Here is a 26,765-nt window from a genome sequence, read left to right on the forward strand (position 1 = left end):
GCACTGCTGTAAAAAAAATGTTGTCAGACACGGTGGAGAGGGGAGGGGGAGGGGGAGGAGAGCAGCTCTGACTAAGTCTCTACTTTTCTAGTAATGAACTTCGGGGGAGTGAGAGGGAGTGTCTTGAGTGCCCAGAGAGAGCTCTGTGTGCCATCTTTGGCTTTTCATCACTGCTATAAGAGATTATGAAATTCTTAAATACCTAAATGGATATATACTATATAAGCAAATTTGACTTTTAATGCAGTTTTGTTTCTTCCGTGGCCATATCTTCACAAATAGATCATATACAAATGGGCTTCATGTTGAATTCAATTCCTTGATGTTACAATAAGTTCCTGGGCATACTTAGACTGATTCTGTTTTCTTTTATCAACCTTTTCTGGTAAACTGCCCCTTACTCCATCCACACCTTTATGGCATTTGCTTTTGACAAGATTTTCTCATTTATTTTTTAAAGGATTCATACTCATATGTGAGATCTACTGCCCCAGCTGTAGCATATGATAGTAAGCAGTACTATCAACAACCAACAGCAACTGCAGCTGCTGTAGCTGCTGCTGCTCAGCCCCAGCCTTCTGTTGCTGAATCCTATTATCAGACAGGTGGGTTGTATTAAAATAACTTTCTTAATGTAAATCATTGTACACTATATGATTTGTTAGGAGTTTCAATTTTTATCTATGAAGAGATCTGGTGCCTTGAGTCTGAATACTTGCAGAAGAGTCCATTTATACTACTACTATTTTTTTTAAACCCTTACCTCCTGTCTTCTGTCTTAGAATCAATACCATGTATTGGTTAGGCAGAAGAGTATAAGAGCTAGGCAATGGAGATTAAGTGATTTGCCTAGGGTCCCAGTAGGAAGTATCTGATAACCAAATTTGAACCCCAAATATCCTGTCTCTAAGCCTGGATGAGCCATCTAGCTGCCCCGTAACTTTTATGATTAGGACTTTTCCCTAAAATAGAATCTAAAATTCTGCAACTTTTACCTCCTTCTCATTTCTTCTCTCACAGGCCAAAGCAAAGCAGATCTTAATTATATTTTCACATGATGGCCCTTCAGATACATAGAAAAAGCTGTCATATTCCCTTAAAGTATTTTTGCTAAGCTAAATATTCCAGGTGCTTCAACTTAATCTTCTTTGTTATGATTACTTGGTTCATCACCATCCTAGCCACTTTATTCAGTACTAATTTAACCTAGAACCATATTAGCCTTTTTGCTTATTTTTAATTAGAATTTAGATGGCATATAGAGAAGACTTCTGCCTCTTCTGGTAACATACGATCTCTTAATTGTTATGAGCTTGCTTATGTTTTCATAATAATCATGATAAAGGTTTATTTTAATGGTTTACACTTTCCAATTATCTAATTTCCTTTTCCCCCTCCTGTTCAGCTCCTAAAGCAGGGTATAGCCAAGGTGCAACTCAGTATACTCAAGCCCAGCAAACTCGGCAAGTGACAGCCATTAAACCAGCCACACCAAGTCCAGCAACAACTACTTTCTCCATATATCCTGTATCGTCCACTGTACAACCAGTAGCAGCTGCAGCTACCGTAGTGCCATCTTATACCCAGAGTGCTACTTATAGTACCACTGCAGTTACTTATTCTGGTAAGTATGATATGCATCTTTTTTAATAAATGATTAAGCAAGTTCCAATCTTGTTAGATATCACAGGCATAAGTGTGTTCCCTGTATTATGAGATCATGTTCTTCTATAGAAATGAAATAGTAAGGATAACTATTATACTCCACAAATATAAAGTTTTAGCGGTTATAAATTGTAACAGAATATAACTTTGCCCTGTAAGAGACATTGAAAGACTTTTTTATGGTTACCTGATATCAGAAACTTGTTTTTGTTGTCCTTTGCCTTTTTTGAGTGGTAGACTGCTCTGTCACTTTGGAAAAAGGAAAAAATAGAAACTTGGCCTATTGTTTTGCTGATGGAGAAAAGTATTTGAAAGGAGGGTAGCTATTTTGTGGGAAAGGAAGTGGAAACTAGTTGGTGAATGGATGAGTTAACATAATATTGAGATAATTACTACCATATACTAACCTTGTATCTGATATCTTGCTTCACTGTGCTCATTCATACTATTTTACTCATAAGTAATCTGGGCAGCTAGGTGGCATAGAGGATTTAGTGCTGGGTCTGGAGTTATGAAGACCTGAGTTTAAACCCAGTCTCACTTATCTGTGGGACCCTGGGCAAGTCACTTAACCCTGTTTGCCATAGTTTCCTTATCTGTAAAATGAACCAGAGAAGGAAGTGGGGAAACTACTTTAGAATCTTTCCCAAGAAAACCCCAAATAGTGTCATGAAGATTTGGATACAACTGAAAATGATTGAACAATCACCACCACCATCTTTGATTAATATCTAAGTGTCTCACAGACTTGAAAGGAATTTCAAGCCTGCTAGTCTAATCTGGGCCAAACTAAAATATCTCATTTTTGGTCATCGGGTCTCTTACATGAAGCCCTCAAATTAGGTTATTAAGCTCCTTCCATTTTTGGATAGTTCTAATTGTTAGGAAATTTTTCCTTATATCAGTTCTAAATTTTCTGTTCTACAGTTTCCACTTATTGTTTCTTGTTGTGCCCTTTGGAGCCAAGGAAAACAAGTCTAATTCTAATCCCTCTTCCATGACAGTTCTTTAGAAACTTGAAGACAGTTATCATGTGTTCCCTATTTTGGGAATTTTGACTTTTCCAGTCCAAATATGTATGCCCAATTCCTTCACCTAGCCAGCATAGGGCGTGTTCTTTCCTCCTTTCACAATCCTAAGAGCCCTTTTTGGACTCTTTTGTCTAGAGTCTATTAAAAAGGAGTGGCCACTAAACAGAAGGTTTTATTGTGACCTGTGACCTGAAATGGTCAAAATATATAAAAACTATTACTTGCCTTATTCTGGAAAATAATCCTCTTAGTACATTGGCTTTTTTTTTTTTTTTTTTTTTTGCCACTTTGCCAGATTTCATATTTGATTTATCTTGATATTGCTGCATATCAAAAATCCCTAATGACTTTTTAGATAAATTATTACTTAGCAGAGCTTCCACAATAATGTATTCAGGAAGTTAATTTTTTTTAAACCCTTACCTTCTGTCTTATAATTGAGAATGAGTCTCATTTCCAAGGCATAAGAGTGGTAAGGGCTGGGCAATTGAGGTTAAATAACTTACCCAAGGTGACATAGGTAGGAAGTATCTGAGGTCAGACTTGACCCCAAGACCTTCCATCACCAGGCCTAACTCTCTATACACTGAGCCACCTAGTTGCTTGGGGAAGTTAAATTTTTTTAACTCAAGTATAGAGCTTTTCACTTAAATTTTTGATTTGGCTTATTATTCTATTCCATTACTATTTTTTTTGGATTGACTCCTTGCTGTCTTTCCAAATGTTTGTCATCTTATATATTTGATAAGGATGTCATCTATGTTTTCAAGTTTAATAAAACTGTTAAATAGTATAAGGATAAGGATAGATCCCTAAAGGACTCCATTAGAGACCTCCCTCTAGGTTGATGTGGATCCATGTCTGGCTATTCAACCAGTTTTAAAGCCAACTAACCCTGCTGTGATGTCTTGTCATCTGTCCTATATCTCTTTCTCATCCATAAGCGTAACATATAAAAGGCATTTTCAAATGCTTAAACTCTTAAGTATATAAATCTACAGCATTCTGCCAACCTTCTCCCTCAAAATGAAATAATGTGAATTGAATGAAACCCAACCCATAATGGCTTTTAGTGATTAATACTTCTCTTTCTAAATATTCACATGGTATCTCCATAATAATGAGATGTTGAATTTCATTAGGAGTGGAAGTTCTGAATTTGATTTTTTCAGTCTTCTTCCCTTGTTTGAAAATGAGGATATTTGTCCCTCTTTAGTCTCGCGATACCTCTTTTCTCCAAGGATTTATAGAGATCAGCAGCAGCACATCAGCATTTGTATCTACCATTTCTTTCAATACTCTAGGACGGCATTGGCAAACTTTTTAGAGATTGCATGCCCAAACTGCACCTTCAAGTTGCCTGTGAGTCCCTGCATTGCCCCAGAGAGTTGGAGGAAGTGCTCACTTTGGTCTGCTGAGCAGAGAGACAGGGAATGTGAAAATAACTAAAAAACACATGTGCTATGCCTTTGCCAACATGACTGGGTTATAGTTTTTCTAGACCTACTAATTTGAACTCATTGAGGGTAGCTAGATTTTGGCTGAACACCTCAGTTATTTGCTAACCATTTTAGCTATGTCTTTTTCCTATTAAAAGATTATTCTCCTTGGCAGAGACACTTGAAGCAAACTAGCTTTCTCATTACCATCAGCCTCAAGGAGTAATCTCAGACCTTTTTTATTCTTTCTCATTCCTAATTTAGATTTTTTTTAAACTACCTTTTTATTGTCTATATGATTTATTGGGATAACATGGTTTTAGATAAAAATTTAATGGAATGGTGGATAGAGCACTGGTCTTGGGGTCAGGAAACCCTGATATAAAATCCATCCTCAGATATTTAATACCTGTGTGACTCTCGCCAAATCACTTAATCCCTATTTTCCTCAGTTTCCTCATATGTAAAATGGGGGTGGTGATAATAATAGCTTCTTTCTTTCAGTGTTACTGTACAGATCAAATGAGATCATCGTAAAGCACTTAGCACACAGTTCCTGGCACAGAAGTAAGCACTATGTAAATATTAGCTATGATGATGATGACTGAATGGATATCTGGAATTGGAGACTTGAGTTCAAGTTTAGCCTCAGATACTCCCTGGCTTTGTGACCCTGGGCAAGTTACTTTTTTAAAAATCCCTTTATCTTGGTTTCCTTATCTAAAATATTACTAGCACCAACTTCTCAGAGTTGTTGTAAGGATCAAGCTATAGATAATAATTGTAAAGCATTTAGCTCAATACCTGGCACACAGTAAGTACTATTTTTAAATGCTTATTCCTTTCCGGAGTTCAAATTTGACCTGACATTTATTTGTGGGATTCTGAGCAAGGCATTTAACCTCACTTAGCCTCAGTTTCCTCAAATGTAAATGGGATAATAGTACCTACCTCCCAGAGTTGTTGTGAGAATAAAATAAGATAATATTTGCAAAGTGCTCTGTACAATGCCTGGTCCATAGCAGGTGCAGTAAAATATTGGCTATCATTATTAATGTTATTATTATTACCACTACCCTCAGCTGATTCTCAGCATTAATGCTTATTACTTTTTAAGATGCTATCTTCTGTTTTTATATAACCTACATTTCTCAATGTGTCCCTCTGCCCATTTCCTCCCAGTGATCCATCTTTATAACAGTGGTTCCCAAACTTTTTTGGCCTACCGCTCCCTTTCCAGAAAAAAATATTACTTAGCGCCCCCTTTCACATACTATCACCGCCTCCTTAGAGTTATTCACCACCCCCAAATGCACCTGTGGCCATCACCGCCCTCCCTTGATTGCTATAGCACCCACCAGGGGGCAGTGGCGCCCACTTTGGGAATCACTGTTCTATAACAAAGAATGAAAAAAACTAAACTTTTTTTCCCCCAATTAAAGCCCAAATTTATATATATGCTATAGTACATAATCTTAGTCTTCTACCTCTGTAAAAAATGGAGGATGGGGGCAGCTGGGTAGCTCAATGGATTAAGAGTCAGGCCTAGAGACAGGAGGTCCTAGGTTCAAATCCGACCTCAGACACTTCCCAGCTGTGTGACCCTGGGCAAGTCACTTGACCCCCATTGCCCACCCTTACCACTCTTCTACCAAGGAGCCAATACACGGAAGTTAAGGGTTTAAAAATAAATTTTTTAAAAAATGGAGGATGGGTATCTTCTCATCTCTTCTTTGGGGTCAAGCTTGGTCATACCATCTCTTTCACTTAGTTTCTTCCCATTTTTGTTAGTCACTGTGTATCCTTTTCTTGATTCTGCTCACTTCACTTTGCATCATTCATATATCTTCCCATGGATATCTTTGTCCATCATGTTCATTGTTTCTTTCTACCTTATTAATTTTTTTTATCCTGACAATTCTGCCATCTATTCTTCAGTATTCAATATGACATTTGCCCTTACTTTTGTTTTTTTATATAAGCCTTTTAAAATTTTGGATCAATTCAAAAATATTCATTAAGCTCCTGGGAACCCTAGGTACTAGATATAAGAAAAAATGTAAAGAATATTACAATCCCTCCTCTCAAGGAATTTATATTCTAAGTGGAATCAACAGGTACATGTTTAAGCACATACTGTACACATATAAAGACAATAAAAGCAAATCAGTAGAAAATAGGGAAGGGAGGGGATTTGCATTTGGAGATGGGATGATTTCAGTAGAGATTTCATTCATGTAGAAGTGGGGCTTGATCCCAATCTTGAAGGAAGAGAGGAATTCCTGTCAACCACATTATTCTTTAAAATCATTTCTTGATGTGTTTAGAATTTTGTTTCTGAGAGATTCTCATCTTTATTGGGCCAATTTCCCTACAAAATATTAATCTATTCTTTTTTTATGATCTCAAATGTAGCATGTCTGTCAAGCTATATATGGCTTGCTTCTTCTGTTCTATGAAGAACTCTCTGATAAATCACTGTCATCCTTTCATTTCTAAACAGTTCCTCAGACAGTGAGGATTAGGTCGGAAATAAGTCCCCTTTATTGTTTTCTTATTTTTATTTTAAATTTTTACTTTTATGCTAAATTTTTTTACTATTGTGGGTTTTTTTATTTTAATAACAAATTTACACATAAGTTTTCCAAAGCTATATGGTCTATTTTGTCTCCCTTCTTCCCTCCCCTCTCCACAGAGCTGACAAGCAATTCAATCTGGTTTATACTGTATTATCACAAAATATATTTCCACATTATTCATTATCATAAGTGAATAATCTTACTTACAAAACCAAAACACCAAAATACCTACCCAAATAAACAACTGATAAATCATGTGTTGTGTTTTGTTTTTAATCATGTTTTTTCTTATGCATTTCTACTCCAACATTTCTTTCTCTTGAGGTGGGATAGTAATTCTTTTTCATAAGTCCTCAGAATTGTCCTGGATTATTGAATTGCTGTTAATAGCAAAGTCCATCACATACTTTTATGCTAAATTTAACCAAAATCTTACAACCAGAGGACAACATAGAAATTGAAAGAATTCAATGATCGCCTTCTAAAAAAAGATCCCAAAACGAAAACTAGAAATTTTATAACCAAATTTGAGAGCTTTCCCAAGTCAAAGTTGGTTTTTCCTTACAATGTTGCTGTCGTTGTGTAAATTGTTCTCAGAAGAGAACTAATCTACTCCCAGATTCTGTTTTTCTCATTTAATCCCCTCTATATTTTTTGGATACATTAGGTATTTTAAGGTATGCTTGGATTTTTCCCCCACTATGAAAATGTTAATATTTCAAACTGAAAGCTCCTTTCAGTTGCTTAAATCAGATCAGTTTGCCTTTCCAGGTTTCTCAAGACTCTTGTATTTCAGAAACTTAGCTCTGGTTTTTTCGTGCAACAGTCTAGGAAGTCCTGTCTTCCTTTAAAGGTGATTTTCCCCCCCCTCCTTCTGTAGTACATAATCCTACAAGGAAAAAATGCTTTGCAAGGTAAATTATTCTTAGTTGGAAACTTGTGACTTCTGCCTTTTGGAAGATTTTATTCTAAGATCCCTAGTTTATAGTAGAGAGTCTGCCAGTTCTTATATGATCTTGATGTGATTTTTTTTTGGTAATTGAACTGTTTCAGAATAAGGAAGGAGCTCTGGATTTTGATTGATATTCCTAGAACCTTTATTCTGTTTGTTTTTAGGAGGTGATTGTGGTTTCTGTCTTCACTTGGTCATCCAGTTCTAATAGAACTAAGCAATTTTCATTTATGATTTCTGGAAATACAGTGTTCAGGCTTTTTTTCACCTTCTATCTTTATTAGTCCTTTGATTTTGCTCTAATGTTTCTTCTTTCATGAATTTCTGTTTGGTTTATCCTAGATTTATGGTGTCTATTACTTGGGTAAAGTTTACTACTAGTCTAAGCTAGTCTAATTTTTTCCTCTAGATCTTCTATTTCATTTTTTAAATCTCTTCATTTTTCTTGGTGTTAATTTGATTCTTATTAAAAATCCATTTTTTCCTTTAAATGCACAACTGAATTTTCAAACCATTTTTCAGTGGATGCTTTGGTTTGATTTTTTTAAATAACTAAATATTTAACTTAACTAAGTCATTCATAAATTGGAAGTTGGAATTTATTGTAGAAGAGGTTTAGGAGAATAAAGGCTAAAATTTGAGGATTGTAGCACTCAGTGAGAAGGAAAAACATCAAGCTAAGGAAGGAAATTAGATAAGAAAACCTCTTTAAAGAAATTTTGTGCAATTAATCTTCTGTCTGTACCTGTCTCCATTGTGCATTGTCCTCACCTGCATACCTCCCTTTCATATATCCTTTGCATATATACTCACATGTTGTATACACAAATATTTATACACAAGTTCATGTTGACTTTTGTTTGCACTTAGAGAGTAGGTACACCTTACCATTGGACAATTTTTATTCATATACAGTTCGTCATGTGTTGAGTATACATAAAACATAAACAGCAACAAAATTGAGGGAGATGCTGTGGGAAAATAGAGTAATTGCTGGTTATAAAGAATAAAATATATGTCACTTAATATGTTTGAGTAACATTAATTGATAGGGTGGGAGTGGGAAGTTTGTGGGAGTTTTTCCCCCTATATCTTTGTTTTATCAATGTAAGGAAGCTCCCTGGTGTGGAAGCGCTCTTCCCTAATACAGATTAGCCATTCCTTTGGAATTTATAGTTGTGGAGAAGTGAATGAAGAGTTAAATGGTTTGTCCACTCACCCAGCTAGTAAGAATCAAAAAGCAGGATTTAAATTAAATTCTAAGAGCAATTCTCTGTCCATCAGCCATGCTGTCTTTGAATGTATGACTGAATTTGAGAGAGGTAACGTAGGATAATGGATGTGATGCTGGCTTTGGAATTAAAACAACTAGATTTCAAGTCTTGCCTTCAGCACATATTAATGGTGCTACCTGGGACATGTTACTAAATTTCTTGGTGTCCTAGACAGTTCTTTAAGGCTATAAATTACAGATCTGATTTGTAGAGAAAATGTCCTCATCTATAATCCTAAAATCACTGGCCCAGACCAAAAAAGTTATTTGTAATATAATGTTATTTCCCAAGAAAAATATTGCATCAATAAATTATGAGAGTTCTATGTCTTGTTTTGTTTTGGTTTGGATGATACTTCCTAGTTATCAGTACCTGGCCTTCAGATATGAAGACAAAATGTGACTTGTTACAAATGATTTTGAAAAGTAATCTCATCTGGTTCACTAAATAATTCACACTATTTTGAAGGTGTTTAAAATTTGGGGTCTAGAATCAATCTCATCCCCTTGCTGCCCCTTCTTGTTGGCATATATATCAAGTTAGAGTATACTTAACTTCTCTTTAGTTTGAAAATCCCTAAGAACCTCTCTCTTTTATATCTTTGTATATCTCTTACAGATATACAAAAATTGAAGGTCTGGTTACTAAATCTCCATCTTTACTCTATTTTTCTTAACTTTTGTTAAAGATTTCATGGTAGTTATAAACACCTTTAAAAGCCACAAAGCCCAAGCTGTTACGTTTTTGTCAGAAATCTCAATACACTTTCTCTCTATATCTTCCAGAAATCCCAATACACTTTCTCTCTATATCTTCCAGATCACCTGAACATTTTTTAAAAAGAGGTTACATTTTAATGATAAAATTTTACATATTTCCAAGTAAAGGTACCATATCTGTATACAATACCAGAAAGCATACCTCTGTGTTAGGTTGATCAAAATGTTAGAAGACTTGTTCGTGTCATGAAGTATTTTTGATTGAAGAGAATTTGTAATTATATAATCCAGTCTGAGAAATCATGAATTTATTAACCTGCATATAGAAGTATCCCCATTAAGTGTAATCGTATTCATTAAAGTGTAATTTTACTTCTATGTGAATGAACAACTGAATAGACTGTGTGTAGTTATATATAAGAATTGAGAAAGAGGTAATAATAATTGTTTTCTTTTGGTCAGTCTCCCCAAAAAATAAAAGTGAAGAAGTAGCGGGTTTTTTTTGAGCCTATGGCATTTATTAGAATAGTAATTTTTACTCATTATTTCAAATCATTTTCAATATCTTTGATTAGTGGCCACTAGCAGTTTTTTCTATGTTCATTTCAGAGGCTTCACACTCCTCTTTCACATTTCCTGCTTTCATGTCTTCAATAAGCTTTTGCTTCCTTCCCTCATTTCCTAGTCAGTCTAACCAACAATACAGTCCAACAAACAAATCCAAATGAGCTTTTATTAAATTCATGCACCTTCACATCCTGTTGCTTCTTTCCCTTTCTAAGTTCAGTCTTCCTTAGCTGTTACTTTTCAAATTCTGACCTCTCACCTTTTCTCCTAACGTTTTATTTCTTGGTTTGATGGTAGATAAAATAGGATAATAGATTTCAAAAACCAAGGCCAATAGAATCATATCTCTTCAAAGAAAAGGTATCTACTTGACTTTTTTCTTTGCTCTAGAAACATTTCTTCTTTCCCAAACATTTCTTTTTTCTCTAACCTATCCTTATTTCTCAATTCCCAAGAAAGAACTGCAAACCAAATATATTGTCATTGTCAAGTTAACATTTTTCACTTTCAGAGGATTTAGTTTTGTCACCAGAATTGAATATTGGGATTAATGAGTTGTTCTGTTTTTATGTAAATTTGTTAGTCACAAAGCCCTTTTGTCATTTAAAAATTTTTTTTAGCTTATAACTATCCTATTTAAAACAAAAAGATTATTCAGAGAGAGCTGGCAGAATGTCATGGGAATGTCATAAGAGCTAAGACTTAGGATAATTATTCTGGAACTCTGTGCATTGTTGGCCAGTTGAGCTAGAACTTGTAATGTCTGTTCAGCCTTGGGGCAGGGAAGGCAGAAAACTCCAATTCTTGTTCTTTGATGATTCTTTCAAAGCCATTTATAACCTGGCTTCATTCTACCTCTCCAAACTAATTTTCCCACTGCTCCCCAATGTAAATAAATAAACCCTTCAGGCTGGCCACTTCTCAGGTCCCCCAGACTTTTTGTGTTTATTCCTACTTAGTTGTATGGCTTTACTTATATTGGTTTAATTGAAGGAGGCCTTTCTCCCTGTTTAAATCTCACCCCTCTCTCAAAGCTGCTCTCACATGAAATGATGTACCCTTTTTTGATCTTCTGTAACAGTTCACAGACTTTGCCACTTGATTATATTGTCTTAAAGTTGCTAATTATGTCAAGTAATATGTCATTGGTTTCTTAGAACAACTTCTTTGAGGGATCATATCTTAATTTGTATCTCCCAGAGCATCTCATTTATTTTTAAGTGTAATAGCTAGGCATATTTGTATAGGAAAAGGTAAGTAAGGTTCTCATAGGGTTCTATGGAAGATTTACAGTGTTTAAATGGTGATACCTTTGAATACTATTATTAAATGAATTTTGGTGACATAATTTGAGAAATTAAACTATTACTGAATACTGGACTTTCATAAAATCATGTAAATAATATTTGTTTGATTTTTATTTGTAAGGTACCTCTTATTCGGGTTATGAAGCAGCAGTATATTCAGCTGCATCCTCCTACTACCAACAGCAACAGCAGCAGCAGAAGCAAGCAGCAGCAGCAGCAGCTGCTGCTGCTGCAACAGCTGCCTGGACAGGGACCACCTTTACTAAAAAAGCACCATTCCAAAATAAACAACTGAAACCAAAACAGCCTCCCAAACCACCCCAGATTCACTATTGTGATGTTTGTAAGATCAGCTGTGCTGGACCACAGGTACCTACATTTTATATTACTGCAAGTCTTTAATGATCTTATTTGATAAGTGTGGATGGTATTCTGAGGTTTTTTTTCCTTGAAAATGGTGGCATTTTGGCCAAAACATTTTTCTTCAAAAGGCGTTGTTACTATTGAGACTTAAACATAATAGCTTAAGAGAACAATAACTAATATTAATTTAAGTGAGAGGCAAATATAACCTGAAAGACATTTTGGGCTTTTTTGAAGGTAAACTTCTATGACTATTTTGGATTTTGCTTTCTTTCCTTTCAAAAATACAGATTTAATTTTATAAAGCCTTCATAGAAAGCTCACATTTTGGAAAGGAGGCTATTATCTTCCTTTTTTATTAATCTCTAAAGTTCTGTTTTATAAAATCATAGACTTTGGGAGCAAGAAGGGACTAGTTTTTTCATTTTACAGATGAGACTGCATTATGGAGTTTAATATTTTTAGAGCACATAAAGAAAAGTAAAATAAGTAGGAATTTCAGAAACACTGTAAGAATATTACTTTTCCTAAAGTAATATATAACCTAAAATAATATATGCAACTTTAGTGAACCGTTTTAGAAAAGCTGTAGATCACCCTAATGGAGAAATGGATTTCTTTGTAAGCTAGAACTAAAATAATGACTAATTTGTGCATGTAATATGTGGACAACCATCTGGGTGTGTTATAGTCACATCATATATAGGGAAGGGCTTAGGGAAATGGCAACAAGAAAAGCACAATGAATGCTCATTCAGGGTGCTGGATAAATAGTATAGGAGACCTGTTTTGTTTTGTTTTTTCCTTTTTTATCCCCTAGCCAATAGTTCTTGTATATGTGATGTGGTTATGCATCTGCCCCCTATCAGTATCAAACATGTTCTAATCTCTTTCCAGGCATAATATCTGTCTTTTCTTTTTTTTCTAAAGGGCCTAAAATATATATATTAAGAGTTGAGTAGCTAGAAAGTCTCACATGTTTTTGGGAAGAGGTCCTTGATGTTTTTCTTCCCATTGTGTATTGAGTCTTCAAAACTTTAACTTGTTTTAAGCCTACTGGATTAGGTATGTTTGACTAGGCACTGTATTGTCTTTGAGTTCCTAAATCTTTTTTACTATAAACACTTACTAAATTACAAGCACTCCATTTAAGAAAATCTTGTATTTGTGATTATTGATTGCACACTGCCATCCGTCCTTTTCCATCCCAAGGAACTATGCTATCATTGAGGTTAAGTATGCATATGGCATGTAAATCTCTGGAATGAGCATGTGAAGGAGTGCTGCCATTGAGGATAAATTCAAAGGGGATTATAAAATGTGCAAGGCCTCAGTCTTAGTATATGATGAGTGTTGGAAAGTGATTGTACAAGGGTTTTGTGGAGCCTTGAGTTAAGTGTAAGAGGAAATGATTATTGCGAGATACAGATATGAGAATTTTCAGAGTGGGAAGAGAACTATGTCTTTTGAGAGAGAATGATAATGGGTTAGAAAGTTACTATGAGGTTGGTGATCATTACATAAGAACTATATGTCCTTTGGAGTGTTTATGAGATGTTAGAGCATTTCATATGAGAAAATGTTCTTAGAGTTGAATGTATAATGCTAGGTGTGACTTTCCAATCGAATGTAATCATTATGGAACACTAAAAGGAAATTACAGAATTTAGGAGTAGATTTGGTACTTATTGATGAGGGATGACTATAAGACAATGTGAATGAATTGCAGCTATGTAGCATTTATTTCAACAAACATTAAGCTCCATTTGTAAGTGCAAGACATTTTTAGTCTCTGGGAATTAAGAAACAAAAATAAGACAGTTCCTATCACTAAGAAAGTTTATATTCCAGTTGTTTTTACACACAAAAAAATGTAGATTTATTTAAGAAGGAATGAATGCATGCCAAAGCAGGATGAATGGCCAGGGTAGATAGATAAAATATGAAGCATGGCTTTGTTTTGTGTAGATATATACTGGACTACCCACCCATACAAGTTTGCACTTAAAGATTTATCAGTACTAAAACTTATATGGAAGTTTGTTATTTTAAATTTTTTTTTCTTTTACTAATAAAGATAGCATTAGTTCCCAGATTAGAACTTCCAGAACTAGGTGGGCTAAGTTGCCTAGGATATAGTCTCTGGTGTTAGTTTTTTCTAGAGGAAACGACAAGAAGATGGTTGGACTAAAGAAAAGAGTGTCTAAGGCTGGCAAGAGATTAAGTAACTAACATTTGGTAGGACACATGTATAAGAGAATCGATCTGAGATTCAAGAAACCTAAGGTCCTAGGCTTGTTGCTGCCCCTATAAATTAATTCTGGGGCAGTTTGATTTAACAGACATTAAGCACCTGCTCTGTGCATGGCTCATGGAGTAGATAAAAATGTAAATAATATCGGTACTTTCCTGTAATGTACAGTCTAATAGATTGTAAGATTGACTTCTGATTTTTCATTTATAAAATGAAGGCATTAGATTCTGTCTCTAAGGTGCCTTTCAGTTCTAAAAATTGTCATGTATATTATTAGTACTAATAATATGCCTTTTAAAGAAAAGATAAATTTTGAAATCAGATGACTTTAAAGAATCACTGTATGCCTCTAAGACTCTGGAAAATATCCTAAAGACCCTGACCTTGGGTGAGTTACTAAACATTGTTAGGCCTTACTTTCTATAACTGTAAAATGTGGGGTCTAGTTAGCTTCTAAGAAAATCCTTGATCTTCTGCTTCTGTCCTCTTAAAATTAAAACTGCTTTTGTTCAGATAATACTGGCATTGAAGATGTGTTGAAAACTTTGTATTTCCTTTTTTTGGTTTAATATTATCATTGCTTCAAATTATTCTTATTCTAAATGTACAGTATATTTCAGCTAGGCTGTAGATTAAATGAGTTTTGGTGAAATTTTAGCCTGTGAATTTTATTATCATTTGTAATGTTTTTCTAGGAAATTGGAGAGTTCCAAACAGTTAAATGGCAAATGACATTTTGGAACTCAGCCTATTTTATAAGCTGGAATCTTTCCACATATTGGACTATATGTAGCTAAATGATGTAGAGTATTTATTTATGGAATAGGAATGTTTTCCCCTATTTGCTTTTCAATCTATTGCTAATTATATATATGTATACATATGCCTATATGTATACATATATACACATCATTGTCTTGATTCAGGATAGAGAATTGTATCATTTCTGTCTATAATCAGTTGTGTCTTTGGTAAAGGAAAACTCCCAATATTCTGAAAATTACTGCATTTTATTAGGAATCATAGTCTTCAGAGCCACCTTTAAGCAAGAATAAACTTGCCTGGTTTATAAGGAATTCTATAATCTAATCTTCAACTGCTGGAAGTAAGCATTATCTTGACTTTTAAAATGAGTGTTAAGAGATTTGTAAAGTGGATAATACTGAATGGTGTAAAAATGAAGGAAAATGTTTTCTTTTAAAACAGACTTATAAAGAGCATTTAGAAGGACAAAAACACAAAAAAAAGGAAGCTGCATTGAAAGCATCTCAAAACACCAGCAGCAGCAACACCTCCATTCGTGGGACTCAAAATCAACTACGTTGTGAGCTCTGTGATGTGTCTTGTACAGGAGCAGATGCATATGCAGCCCATATTCGTGGTGCTAAGCATCAAAAAGTAGGTTCCTTTTCTCATACAGACATCCATGACTACATACACACACATATACATACATATATTACCCTTTTGCCTTTATCTTTGGGATAAGGGTTTAAGTAGAAGTAAAGAGTTGCTTTTTAAATTTCAGAGAGCTTCATGATTTCTGTGATAACTATGGAAATTATTTGTCATTTCCTCTTCCTTTCATTAAAATGCCTAATGCATTACCAAATTTGTTCTGTAGTCCACCTTGTAGAAACTGGATTAGAGGACTAACTTCACTAGTTGGGAATTATTGGGTGCTAGTATTTCCTTTTCTGTTAATTGTAACTGGTTGGATATGACATTGATTAAATCACTTAATCTGTCTTTGCCTTGATTTCCTTATCTAAGTTAAGGTAAAGGCATAAACATGCATGTTTGCCGTACAGTTATGTTGTGAAAACAAAAATTCTTTAGGAGTAAGATGCTCTAGAAATTTAAAATCTTTAGAGAAGATTAAGTGCCTTGTATGGTCTTGTGGACATATTAGGAATTTTATAGGCAAATTCTAAATTATTTGTTTTTATTCTTGAGGAGTTTAAGACAAAAGAATAATGGTATTTTTCGAGCTATAAGCTTATCACAGTTCCTTAATTTTATAGGTGGTGAAACTGAACCTAGTTTAATGAGTTCCTAATCTAGGTAATAGGCAGGTAGCTATTTAAACATGGATTTAGTTAGAAGCAAATATATATAAAATATGTATATAATGTGTGTGTATATATATATATAATGTGTGTGTATATATAATATGTATATTTATATATATAATAGATGAAATTATAGAAAGGGAGTAGTTGGACTACTTTATAAAGTGTTGTTTATTATTTTAAAAATCTATGTGCCATATACACAGTATGTTTACTGATACTAATAAAAGATGTTTTTATAGGTGGTAAAGTTACACACAAAACTTGGCAAACCCATTCCTTCAACGGAACCAAATGTTGTTAGCCAGGCTACTTCTTCAACAGCTGCATCTGCTTCTAAATCAACTGCCTCTACTTCTGGTATTGCAGCTAGCAACAATACTGTGAACTCTTCAGTTGTAACTTCTGCGGTCAAAGTTCTTACGCCTGCTACAAACACAGGTCTCAATACAGCATCAAACACTAAAGCATCAACTGTGCCTGCAAGTATGGCTACAAAGAAAACATCTACACCCAAAATAAACTTTGTTGGCAAGTATAGATGTCCTTTGCTTATGACACTTATATTTAGACAACTCAGAATGTGCAAGATAGTATTTTATATGAAAACTAATTGGTATGTTATTTTTATAAAGATATGACTAACCATTTGTATCCATATACTCATACTGTTGTTTCTTCACTTAATCAGTGGGATGGTCATCACCAATAGTTTAAAAAGAGTCTTTATTAGTTTTAAAATTATTTTTACAAACACTGAGCAAACTAAGATTAGATTTCAGGTGATCAGAAGTTGAAAAATTTCAAAGGGAATTAGCAGATAAGACTTTCAGCTTTCTTTCATCTACCATTTGTTGAAATCAACTTGGACTGTATGAATAAAAAAAAAAAAAAGGAAAATCCTACATAATAATTTGGTAGTGTACTTCTAGCTTACTTTCTTCATTTGTGAAGTAGAGATACCACCCAAACTAATGATGATGAATTGTTAAATAGTTTGTTTCTTAAAATAAAGATATTATGTATGCTTTCAAGTAACATACTATTTATCAATAAATATTGAAAGCTAAGTATTTTTAAGACCGGGTCCTTAAGCCAAAATGCCCATCTTGAGATAATTAGTAAGTAGTTGTGTTGTTATAGGAAGATTCCAATTTAATTTATGTGAAATTTGTTTATGGTTAAAGTTCACAGTTTTACATGTGCCCTTTTTCCAGGTGGCAATAAGTTGCCGTCAATTAAAACAGAAGATTTGAAAGGTACCGAAAGTATTAAAGCTACCCCTGCCACTTCTGCTGTACAGACCCAAGAAGTAAAATCAGACCCATCAGACCCAGTGACACCTACAACTCTTGCTGCTTTGCAAAGTGATGTGCAGCCAGTAGGCCATGACTATGTTGAGGAGGTATTGAACTGACAATATGGATGTTACAAAATTGGGACTCTAAATATGTTGTGAAAATATATTTTGGAGAAGACTTATTCTTGATCACTTACAAATCTTTATTTTCATAACTTCTATGTCAATCATATCAAATAAGGTGGTAGTTTTAAAAATTCCACCCTGTAGCCTAGAAAAGCTTTTAGTTTCTTGCATTCTCTGCTTCATAGCACATTTGGTGACACTTAATAATCTAGAATGCTAGAAATAAGCAAAAAGGCTTCAGTATTAAAGAAGATAGCCTAGACAAACAAAGCCTGGGCATTTTACTTCATAGGAGAGAAAAGTGGAGCTTAGTATTTTAATATGTGTAAAACTGAGGTTATTTATTTAACAAGCAGTGCATCCTTTAGGATAAGAAGTTGGGAAAATTAGATTTAGCTTCCCGATTTATTCATTCATATGATGAGAGGGATCTGAATTTGTGATTCTTTGAACCTTCTAGATGAAAGAACAAGAAACCCTACCTGTGAGCAAAGGCTTCTAAAAGGAACACATTAAAGTAGGGAGAAATGTTAGCTGACCCCCAGGGAAAAGATCAGATGTGCTTGTTAAATAACTGTATTTTGGAAAAGCATGGCTATTTAGGGCCACTATCATAAGGCATTCTATTTCAGTAACCTCCACAGGCATTGCTATATTATAACATTGTGAAATACTTTATCTGAGAGTATCTTAATCATCATGAAAATGTCATTGTGTTCTTTATTCTGTGTATATTGAGGGGGGGAAATAAAGATCTTTAGGGGGAAAATAACATGAATATTAATGAGAAATTATGATAGGTTTTTCCCATTCTGAAGGAATTTGCTAATCTAGCAAGAAAATTAAATTATGTCTGCAAATAACTAATAGCATATTTTAATTATCTTGAAAATTCATTCACCTAAATTAGCACAGTAACAATAATTTTCTAATTTTATGCTGGATACATCCAGTATTACTGTATTTATGGAAATTAGGGTTGAGTACCCTTAAATGTTGTTGTAAAAACTTAAAACTATCAGTATTTGTGACATAAAATATAGCAGATGGTAGAGTGACTTAATTGTGGAAAGAGCATTAGTCTAGAAATCAGAAGATTTGGATTCTACAAGGGATCTCAGGTGAATCAGATAAGTGCTTCAAGCTGTAATGTCTGAGGGGTTTTGTACTAAATGATTAGTTACTTTCTAACTTTTGAGATTCTGTTATTCTATTTGTTCCCCTAATAAATTGTAGTAACTCAATTCAGTGTGGATATGGATGTTTCTACATTCAAACTGAAATATGTAAATAAAGGGAAATTGGCATTAAGTTGTGAATAATAATGCTTGGCACAGGAGATGTCTAATAAGTGCATACTTAATTGTGATTAATAAAATAACCTTCCTATCTTTAGGTTATAGAATTGTGAAAACAAATGTATGTTGGCATTTCTAACATTATGTAAACATAACATGTCTTCCTATTTTTAATGTTCTTTATTTGTGTCTAGGTACGAAATGATGAAGGGAAAGTAATTCGGTTCCATTGTAAGTTGTGTGAATGCAGCTTTAATGATCCCAATGCCAAGGAGATGCACTTAAAAGGGAGAAGGCACAGACTCCAGTATAAAGTTAGTAGAAATTGCTATTGTTATTTTGTACTCAATGAGTATTTAAATCCTAGAAAACAAAAAATCAAAATGGCACCAGTATGAGCCACAGGACATACCTCTTTTCTTACTCAGTTTAACTCAGCGTCCTATATTTGTAAATGTGTCACTTATGCTTTTTTTCTTTTAGGGCAGTGAAGCTTGATTTTCTATGATAAAATTTTTTTAATTCTTTCTGGATTTTTTTTTAAACCCTTACCTTCCGTCTTGGAGTCAATACTCCAAGGCAGAAGAGTGGTAAGTGAGGGTAGGCAATGGGGGTCAAGTGACTTGCCTAGGGGTCACACAACTGGGAAGTGTCTGAGGCCAGATTTGAACCTAGGACTTCCCGTTTCTAGGCCTGACTCTCAATCCACTGAGATACCCAGCTGCCCCCTTTTCTGGATTTTTTAAAGAGCTTAGTAAGAAATTATAATTCCACGACCATGAAGTATTTAAGAATATGAGAGACTATACACATTCATATAGTCTTGGGTATAATTTCTGCATATGACACTTTGGGGGTAAATTTTAGTTACTACATGTATCTGGAAAGTTTAAAACTATAACAGTTTTACTAATTAAATTTAATTTAATATTTATACTTCAGTTTCTTCCTAATTTTTATGAACTAGTGAGATTTTATTGTTATGGGGACGTACCTTCCATGGGAAAATTTAAACGTAATAACTGGATAAATACATTTTGGAAAATCATGCTGGAAAAGATGATGAGAAACAAATTTTAAAATTATTTATATAGAAAAAAGTAAATCCAGATTTGCAAGTGGAAGTAAAGCCCAGTATTCGAGCAAGAAAGATTCAAGAAGAAAAAATGAGGAAGCAAATGCAGAAGGAAGAATACTGGAGAAGGCGTGAAGAGGAAGAACGCTGGAGAATGGAAATGAGGTACTATCTCACTTTTAATAAAATATGCAAAATTGTTTTATACTTGCTAAATAGCAATGTAGGAAGGAATAAATTTATGATTACTGCAGTGCTTTTAGACAAAGTTTATTTACTATGTTTTGAATTTTCAGAATTAACAATACAGATCCACTCACATTTTAAATGACAGTTGTTTTGGTTGTTTTTTTTTAGAACCAGGACTATGTATTGGTTCCAAGGCAGAAGAATGGTAAGGGCTAAGCAATGGAGGTTAAGTGACTTACCCAGGGTCACACAGCTAGGAAGTTAGCAAAATTGGGGGCAGCTGGGTAGCTCAATGGATTGAGAGCCAGGCCCAGAGTTGGGAAGTCCTGGGTTCAAATATGAACTCATATGCTTCCCAGTTGTATGACCCTGGGCAAATCACTTAACCCCCATTGCCTAGCCCTTACCACTCTTCTGCCTTGGAACCAATACATAATACTGGTTCCTAAGACAGAAGGTATGGGTTTTAGGGGGGGCGGGGGGAGGAAGTTAGCAAAATTAAACAAATGAAACAATGTTAAATTTCTTATCTGAGGAATCACTAGGTAGCCTCTGGTACTAGTAAAGTTTAAGACTAGAATTCTGATGGTTTGTCCCTATCCTTATTATAGTTGGCCTCTTCTAAGTCAGTGCCATTATTGGAAACCACCACCATCCTGACCCTCTCTTTAAGACTTAGCTAAATATCTAATCTGACAAACTTGTATTACTAATACAGTTGGGTAAAAGCTATTAGTGCTTCTTCATGAGGGGCTACCTTTAGTTTCTAGACTATATAAAGACTTTTTATAGGAAAATATTTGCTTTTTTTTTTTTTTTGTTCCATTCAATGAACTTTAAAAAATTAGTCAGATGATAAAAATGTAGAAACAAGTATTAACTCTTAAGATATTTAATTTGATTTATATATTGGAAATTGTTTGGACAATTATGGTAGATTTCAGAATCTTTGTACTAGCAATCTGATATATGAAGAAACAATACTAGTGATAACTATTTCCTCTTTGAGAACAGAACAAGCTTAATGGATTTACTTTAGATTGATTATCATAAATATATCCTAAATAGAGAACTTGGGAAACATTGGATTGTTTCTAAAAAAATTAATGATACCTCCTTCAAAAGAGTATGTAGGGGCAGCTGGATGGCTCAGTGGATTGAGAACCAGGCCTAGAGATGGGAGGTCCTAGGTTCAAATATGACCTCAGACATGTCCTAGCTGTGTGACCCTGGACAAGTCACTTAACCCCCATTGCCTAGTCCTTACTGCTCTTCCGCCTTGGAACCAATACACAGTCCAGTATTGATTCTGAGATGGAAAGTAAGAGAACAAGAGTATGTAAAAAATTCTGAGAGATTTCAAGGTTACCGATTTACAGAGTACTCAAATTTTGTGAATTGACATAGAAACAGGTTTGTTAACTAATTTCAGCCCAGTAGTCTAGTTAAATTTTCTTATTTGTAATTTTCTTAACTGATTATAAAATACTAAACACTGTATTTGGTGTCATGCCTGGTTGCATAGACAGAGACACTGTCACATAATGGGTAGTGAAAGTTGACCTCAAAGCTAAGAAGACCTAGGTTCAAATGCTGCCTTTGACACATGCTGGGTGTTTTAGTCTTTCAGGATACTAGACCAAAAGTTGCAGAAAGGTGCCCTGACACTTTTAGAGAGAGCTCCCTATATCAGTGAAGTCCAGAGCCGATCCCTACCCATAATACTCTATCCTGGGTCCTCTTCTCTCTTTATACAATTCTGTTTGTGATCTCATCTGATTCCATGGATTTTTTATCTTCTCTATGCCCATGACTCTCTGATTCACTTATCTAACCCTCCTCTCCCTCAACTGACCTCCAGCTTTGTTTCTCCAGCTACCTTTAGACATCTTGAACTAGATGTCCCAAGCATCTTAAAGCCAGTATGTCTAAAACTGAACTCATTATCTTTCCCCTAAACTCTCCCTTCTTCCAGTCTTCCCCTGTTGTTGTCAGTGGTGCCACCATCCTCTAGGCTCAGAAGCTAGATGTCATCCTCAGCTCTTCAATTATATCTTATGTAATATCTCACACAGTCTCCAGTCTCTCTCTGACTTTGACACCATCCTTTAAGGCCCTCATCACCTCATGCCTAGACTCTTGAAGAGCCTGGAGGCTTCATCTTTCTATCACAAATCTCTCCCACCCTCCTGTTCTTCAATCAGTTAAATGGTTTTCCTGAAGTGCAGATGTGACCATGTCACTCCCCTACTCAATGAATTCTAATGGCTCCCTATTATCACTTGGATCACATCCTTTATTTGGGTTCAGAGCCCTTCAAAACCTTTTCCTATCCCACCCTATCCCCAGCTATGTACTCTAAGCTCAACTGACACTGGCCTCCTTGCTATTCCTTAAATAAAACACTCCAGTGCTCAATTCCAGTCCTTTTTACTCACTGACCCCACACATATGAAATGTTCTCCCCTCTCATCTCTGCTTTCTCTGGCTTCCATCAAGTCCCAGTTAAAATACCATGTTACAAAAAGCTTTCCTCTCATCCCTCATAATTCTGGTGCCTAAAGAGAATAAGAATCTTTGACTCCTTTTAAAAAGACCACAAATAATTCAATTAATCAGTATTTAACCAAAGGAAATAATTAGTCTGGGACAATGGTTGATTAGTGATTTCTAGAAACATAGTAAATATATTTTATTAGATTATTAAGTAAAACCTACTGCATTATTAAGCTGAATGTATGTGATAGAAATTCTATCAGGAAGTATTTGCAGTAGGGTATGATCTGACCCAGGCATAAGGCCTGTGTACCCTGAGCAGGAGTGGGTGCCACTAAGCAGAAGGCCTAACTATCATACAAGGCATATCCAGAGGAGTGATGGTGACTTTGGACCCCTCATGACAATGAGGTCGTGATCTAGCTTATCAACTTGAGGGCCATCCTAACCAATCGGGACTCAATAGGAAGCCAAGACCTCTCCTCAAGAAATTAGCACCCAATCATTGTTAAGAACATGTATTTCCCACCCATTGTCAGGAAATTGTATTTATCAGAAAATATATCATGATGTAATAAGCAATGTTAGGAAGTGTCAGAGGCTAGATTAGAACCCAGGACCTCCCCTAGTCTTCAGACCTGGCTTTCTTTCCACTGATCCATCTGATTCCTGCAAGTTTGGCCTATATGAACCCAGAATTCCACTTAAGATTTAATCCTTTTTTGTTTCGCCAGTAGTAGTTGGTGCTACACAATAATTGACACATATAATACTTTATAGTTTACAAAGTAGAGTCTCAGTTGAACCCCATGATAATTCTTTGAAATAAATACTATAATTGGTATTCAGATTTTATAAGCAAAGCGTCTAAGGCTTAGATTAAAGATTTGCCTGTGGTACTGGAACTCTGATGTCAAAAAAAGAATTTGAATTCATTTTTTTTTTGTTCCAAATCCTATCTGCACTACACGCACACACACGTGTATACGCACACACACACATATACATACATACATACACACACACATACTACTCTAAAAGTAGAAAAATAAATCTTTCCTTACAAGCTCTAAGCCAGTGGTTCCCAAACTTTTTTGGCCTACCATCCCCTTTCCAGAAAAAATATTACTTAGCCCCCTGGAAATTAATTTTTAAAAATTTTAATAGCAATTAATAGGAAAGATAAATGCACCTGTGGCCATCACCGCCTCCCTGGATCGCTGCAGTACCCACCAGGGGGCAGTAGCGCCCACTTTGGGAATCACTGCTTTAAACCAGCATCCCTACCAGCCTCCTAAAGATATGAATTTCATTGCAAAACCTTATCAATTCTTTTACACTCTGCCCCACAAGAAAGTATTATTATAACTCACCATCTTAGAATGACAAATGGAACAAGAAAGAATAAGTGAACCTGAGATGGTCTGGGAGAGTTAACAGGAGAAAGTGGAGAGTAATAAGAATGATATATTTTCTCAACCCAGAGAGTCCAGAGATTAAATTTAATATCTTTTCTTCCTTCTCCTTTGTTTTTTCCCTGCTATACTACTCCATAAAAAGATTGCTTTCATTTGCACTTAAAAAATCAAAGTAATATGATTAGATGTAATAAGGGGAAAAAATTGTAGTCTATATACATTTATCATGAATTTTCCTCAGTTTTTGCTTTGTTTTTTGCTCTTCATTGGTCACAAATCATGACTAATCCAAAATTATTTTACTAGTAATGTATGTATTTTTATTAATAAGCACTATAATGTAAACTATTTCAGACGTTATGAAGAAGATATGTACTGGAGGAGAATGGAGGAAGAACAGCATCACTGGGATGACCGACGCCGAATGCCTGATGGAGGATATCCACATGGTCCACCAGGGCCACTAGGCCTCTTGGGGGTGAGACCAGGAATGCCACCTCAGCCTCAGGGACCTGCAGTAAGTTTTTGTTCTACAGATTTTGAATGGTCGAACACCATTTTGGAATTCGAAGTGGGGAGAAAATGTTCTTGAGCATTACTGTTAATATTTTCATCTGATCTACTGTCTAGATTCTTAAGTACATGAGAAATTCCTGTGGGTTCCTTAATACTTTCACAGAACTTTATTACCATATTGGTTTCTACATGTCACTAGCCTGAGGATTGCCTTTGAAATTTTATTTCTTCACATAAAAGGGTACCTAGCTCTTGTCTCGTAGCATAAAGGGGGACAGAGGGGAGCGACTTTTTTACTTTGACCTTTAAGTATATTTTAACTTTCTGTTAGGTGTCTCAGAGCTTTTTTATTTTATTTTCTTGCTTTTCCTGATCATATGAGACTTCCTATTGAATGGTGAAGAAAAAAAGTGTTAAAATCAAGGCATGATAACCATATAAGTAGCTCTTTCCTGATGAAGAACATTAACTCATCATACTTCAAATTTAGCGCTCCTTTTCTCATTGGAGAGTTCCAAATCATCTGAGGATCAACAAGAGTTAAAAAGAATACATGGAAGTAAGGAGCTCTGGAGTCAGAGGACTAGTATTCAAATCCTGCCTTTACTACTTTACCACCTCTGTGACCTTAGATAGGTCACTTAACAAAGACTTCAGCTTCTTCATCTACAAAATAATTTTAGACTAGGTGGTATAAAAGGTCTCTTCTAGCTCCAGAGTTTTGTTCAAATGTAAAAAGTAATTAATTTTATTTATCATAGGGGAGATGCTTGATACAGGTTTTTGTACTTGTGAGTTTGCATTATTTTTACAGGTATTATAAAGCATATAGTTAATTTAAAAGTTTTATGTAATTGGTTATTCATTTCTGTTAAAAGGATAAGACCTTTTTCTGGAAAAAAAAATTAAGTTATTAAGCTTTTATTCTTCTCTTCTCACTCCCCATCCCTCTGTGCCAAAAGCAAAACAAAACCAAAAACCCTTATAACAAACATAAAACAAAGAAATTCTTATATTGCTCATGTCCAGAATTGTTTGTCTCATTCTGCACATTTAGGCTATTATGATTGTATAAATTATTCTCCTGGTTCCTCTAACTTTACTCTGGATCAGTCCAAAGAAGACTTCCCTAGGTTTCTCTAAATAATCACCCCTTTCATCATTTTTAAATGGTATTTATCTGATTACATTTATATGACAAAATTTGCTCCATTTTAAGTTTCAGGTTTCTTGTAACTACAAAAAGCTGCTACACGTGGGACATTTTTTTCTTTGATGTCTTTTGGGTATAGGCCTACAAGTGGTTAATAAAAGAGTATACAAGTATATAATAGACATAAAGCATAATTCCAGATTTCTTTTTTACTATGGCTAGACTAATTCACAGCTCCACTAACCATAGAGCTGTGTTCATATTTTTCCATAACCCCCACCAATATTCATCATTTTCTCTTTTTGTAAAATTTTACCAGTTTTTTGGTAGTGAAGTAGAACTCTACTTAGACGTGCTTTAATTTGAATTTCTCTGTTGTTAAAAATTAAATATTGTTTCAACCGAAGCAAATTTTTCCCTTTGTTTAAATGAAATAATATCTTTTTTCTACATAGCCTTTACGTCGTCCTGATTCATCTGATGACCGTTATGTAATGACCAAACATGCAGCTATATATCCAACTGAAGAAGAGTTACAGGCAGTTCAGAAAATTGTTTCTATCACTGAACGGGCTCTCAAACTTGTTTCAGACAACATGTCTGATCATGAGAAAAGCAAAAGCAAAGAAGGTGATGAGAAGAAAGAAGGGGGTAAAGACAGGTATGTTTTTTTAAATTTTCAGTGAACCAAAATTTACCTTCTCTCCTTTTCCTCACCCCATTAAAAAGATGAAGGAAAAACAAAATCTGTGTAACAAATGTGCACAATCAAGCAAATCATTGGCCATGTCCAAAAAATTTGTCTTTGTATGTACTTGGGTCTAGCATGTTTTATAATGAGTCTTATGGAATTGGTTGGACATTGTACATTATCAAAGATTTCCCATGTTACAAAACAAATGCCCAGATTAACAAAAGAGGAAGTAAAATACTTAAATATTTTAGAAAAAGAATTGAATAAGCCATCATGAA

At 34.8% G+C, this 26,765-nt stretch overlaps 1 protein-coding gene across 1 annotated transcript in view; it reads left to right on the top strand.

Annotated features, from left to right (window-relative positions):
- ZFR (zinc finger RNA binding protein) overlaps nucleotides 1-26,765 on the top strand; it is a 74,666-nt gene that overhangs the window by 18,662 nt on the left and 29,239 nt on the right. The window contains exons 3-12 of the mRNA XM_044664447.1: nucleotides 461-605; nucleotides 1,406-1,624; nucleotides 11,655-11,902; nucleotides 15,357-15,548; nucleotides 16,465-16,753; nucleotides 17,440-17,627; nucleotides 19,141-19,260; nucleotides 20,041-20,186; nucleotides 24,479-24,641; nucleotides 26,249-26,454. Of these exons, the coding sequence (XP_044520382.1) occupies nucleotides 461-605; nucleotides 1,406-1,624; nucleotides 11,655-11,902; nucleotides 15,357-15,548; nucleotides 16,465-16,753; nucleotides 17,440-17,627; nucleotides 19,141-19,260; nucleotides 20,041-20,186; nucleotides 24,479-24,641; nucleotides 26,249-26,454 (1,916 nt within the window). The remainder of the gene's footprint in view (nucleotides 1-460; nucleotides 606-1,405; nucleotides 1,625-11,654; nucleotides 11,903-15,356; nucleotides 15,549-16,464; nucleotides 16,754-17,439; nucleotides 17,628-19,140; nucleotides 19,261-20,040; nucleotides 20,187-24,478; nucleotides 24,642-26,248; nucleotides 26,455-26,765) is intronic.

The sequence above is a fragment of the Gracilinanus agilis genome, chromosome 1 (assembly GCF_016433145.1).
Source record: "Gracilinanus agilis isolate LMUSP501 chromosome 1, AgileGrace, whole genome shotgun sequence".
NCBI classification, from domain to species: domain Eukaryota; kingdom Metazoa; phylum Chordata; class Mammalia; order Didelphimorphia; family Didelphidae; genus Gracilinanus; species Gracilinanus agilis.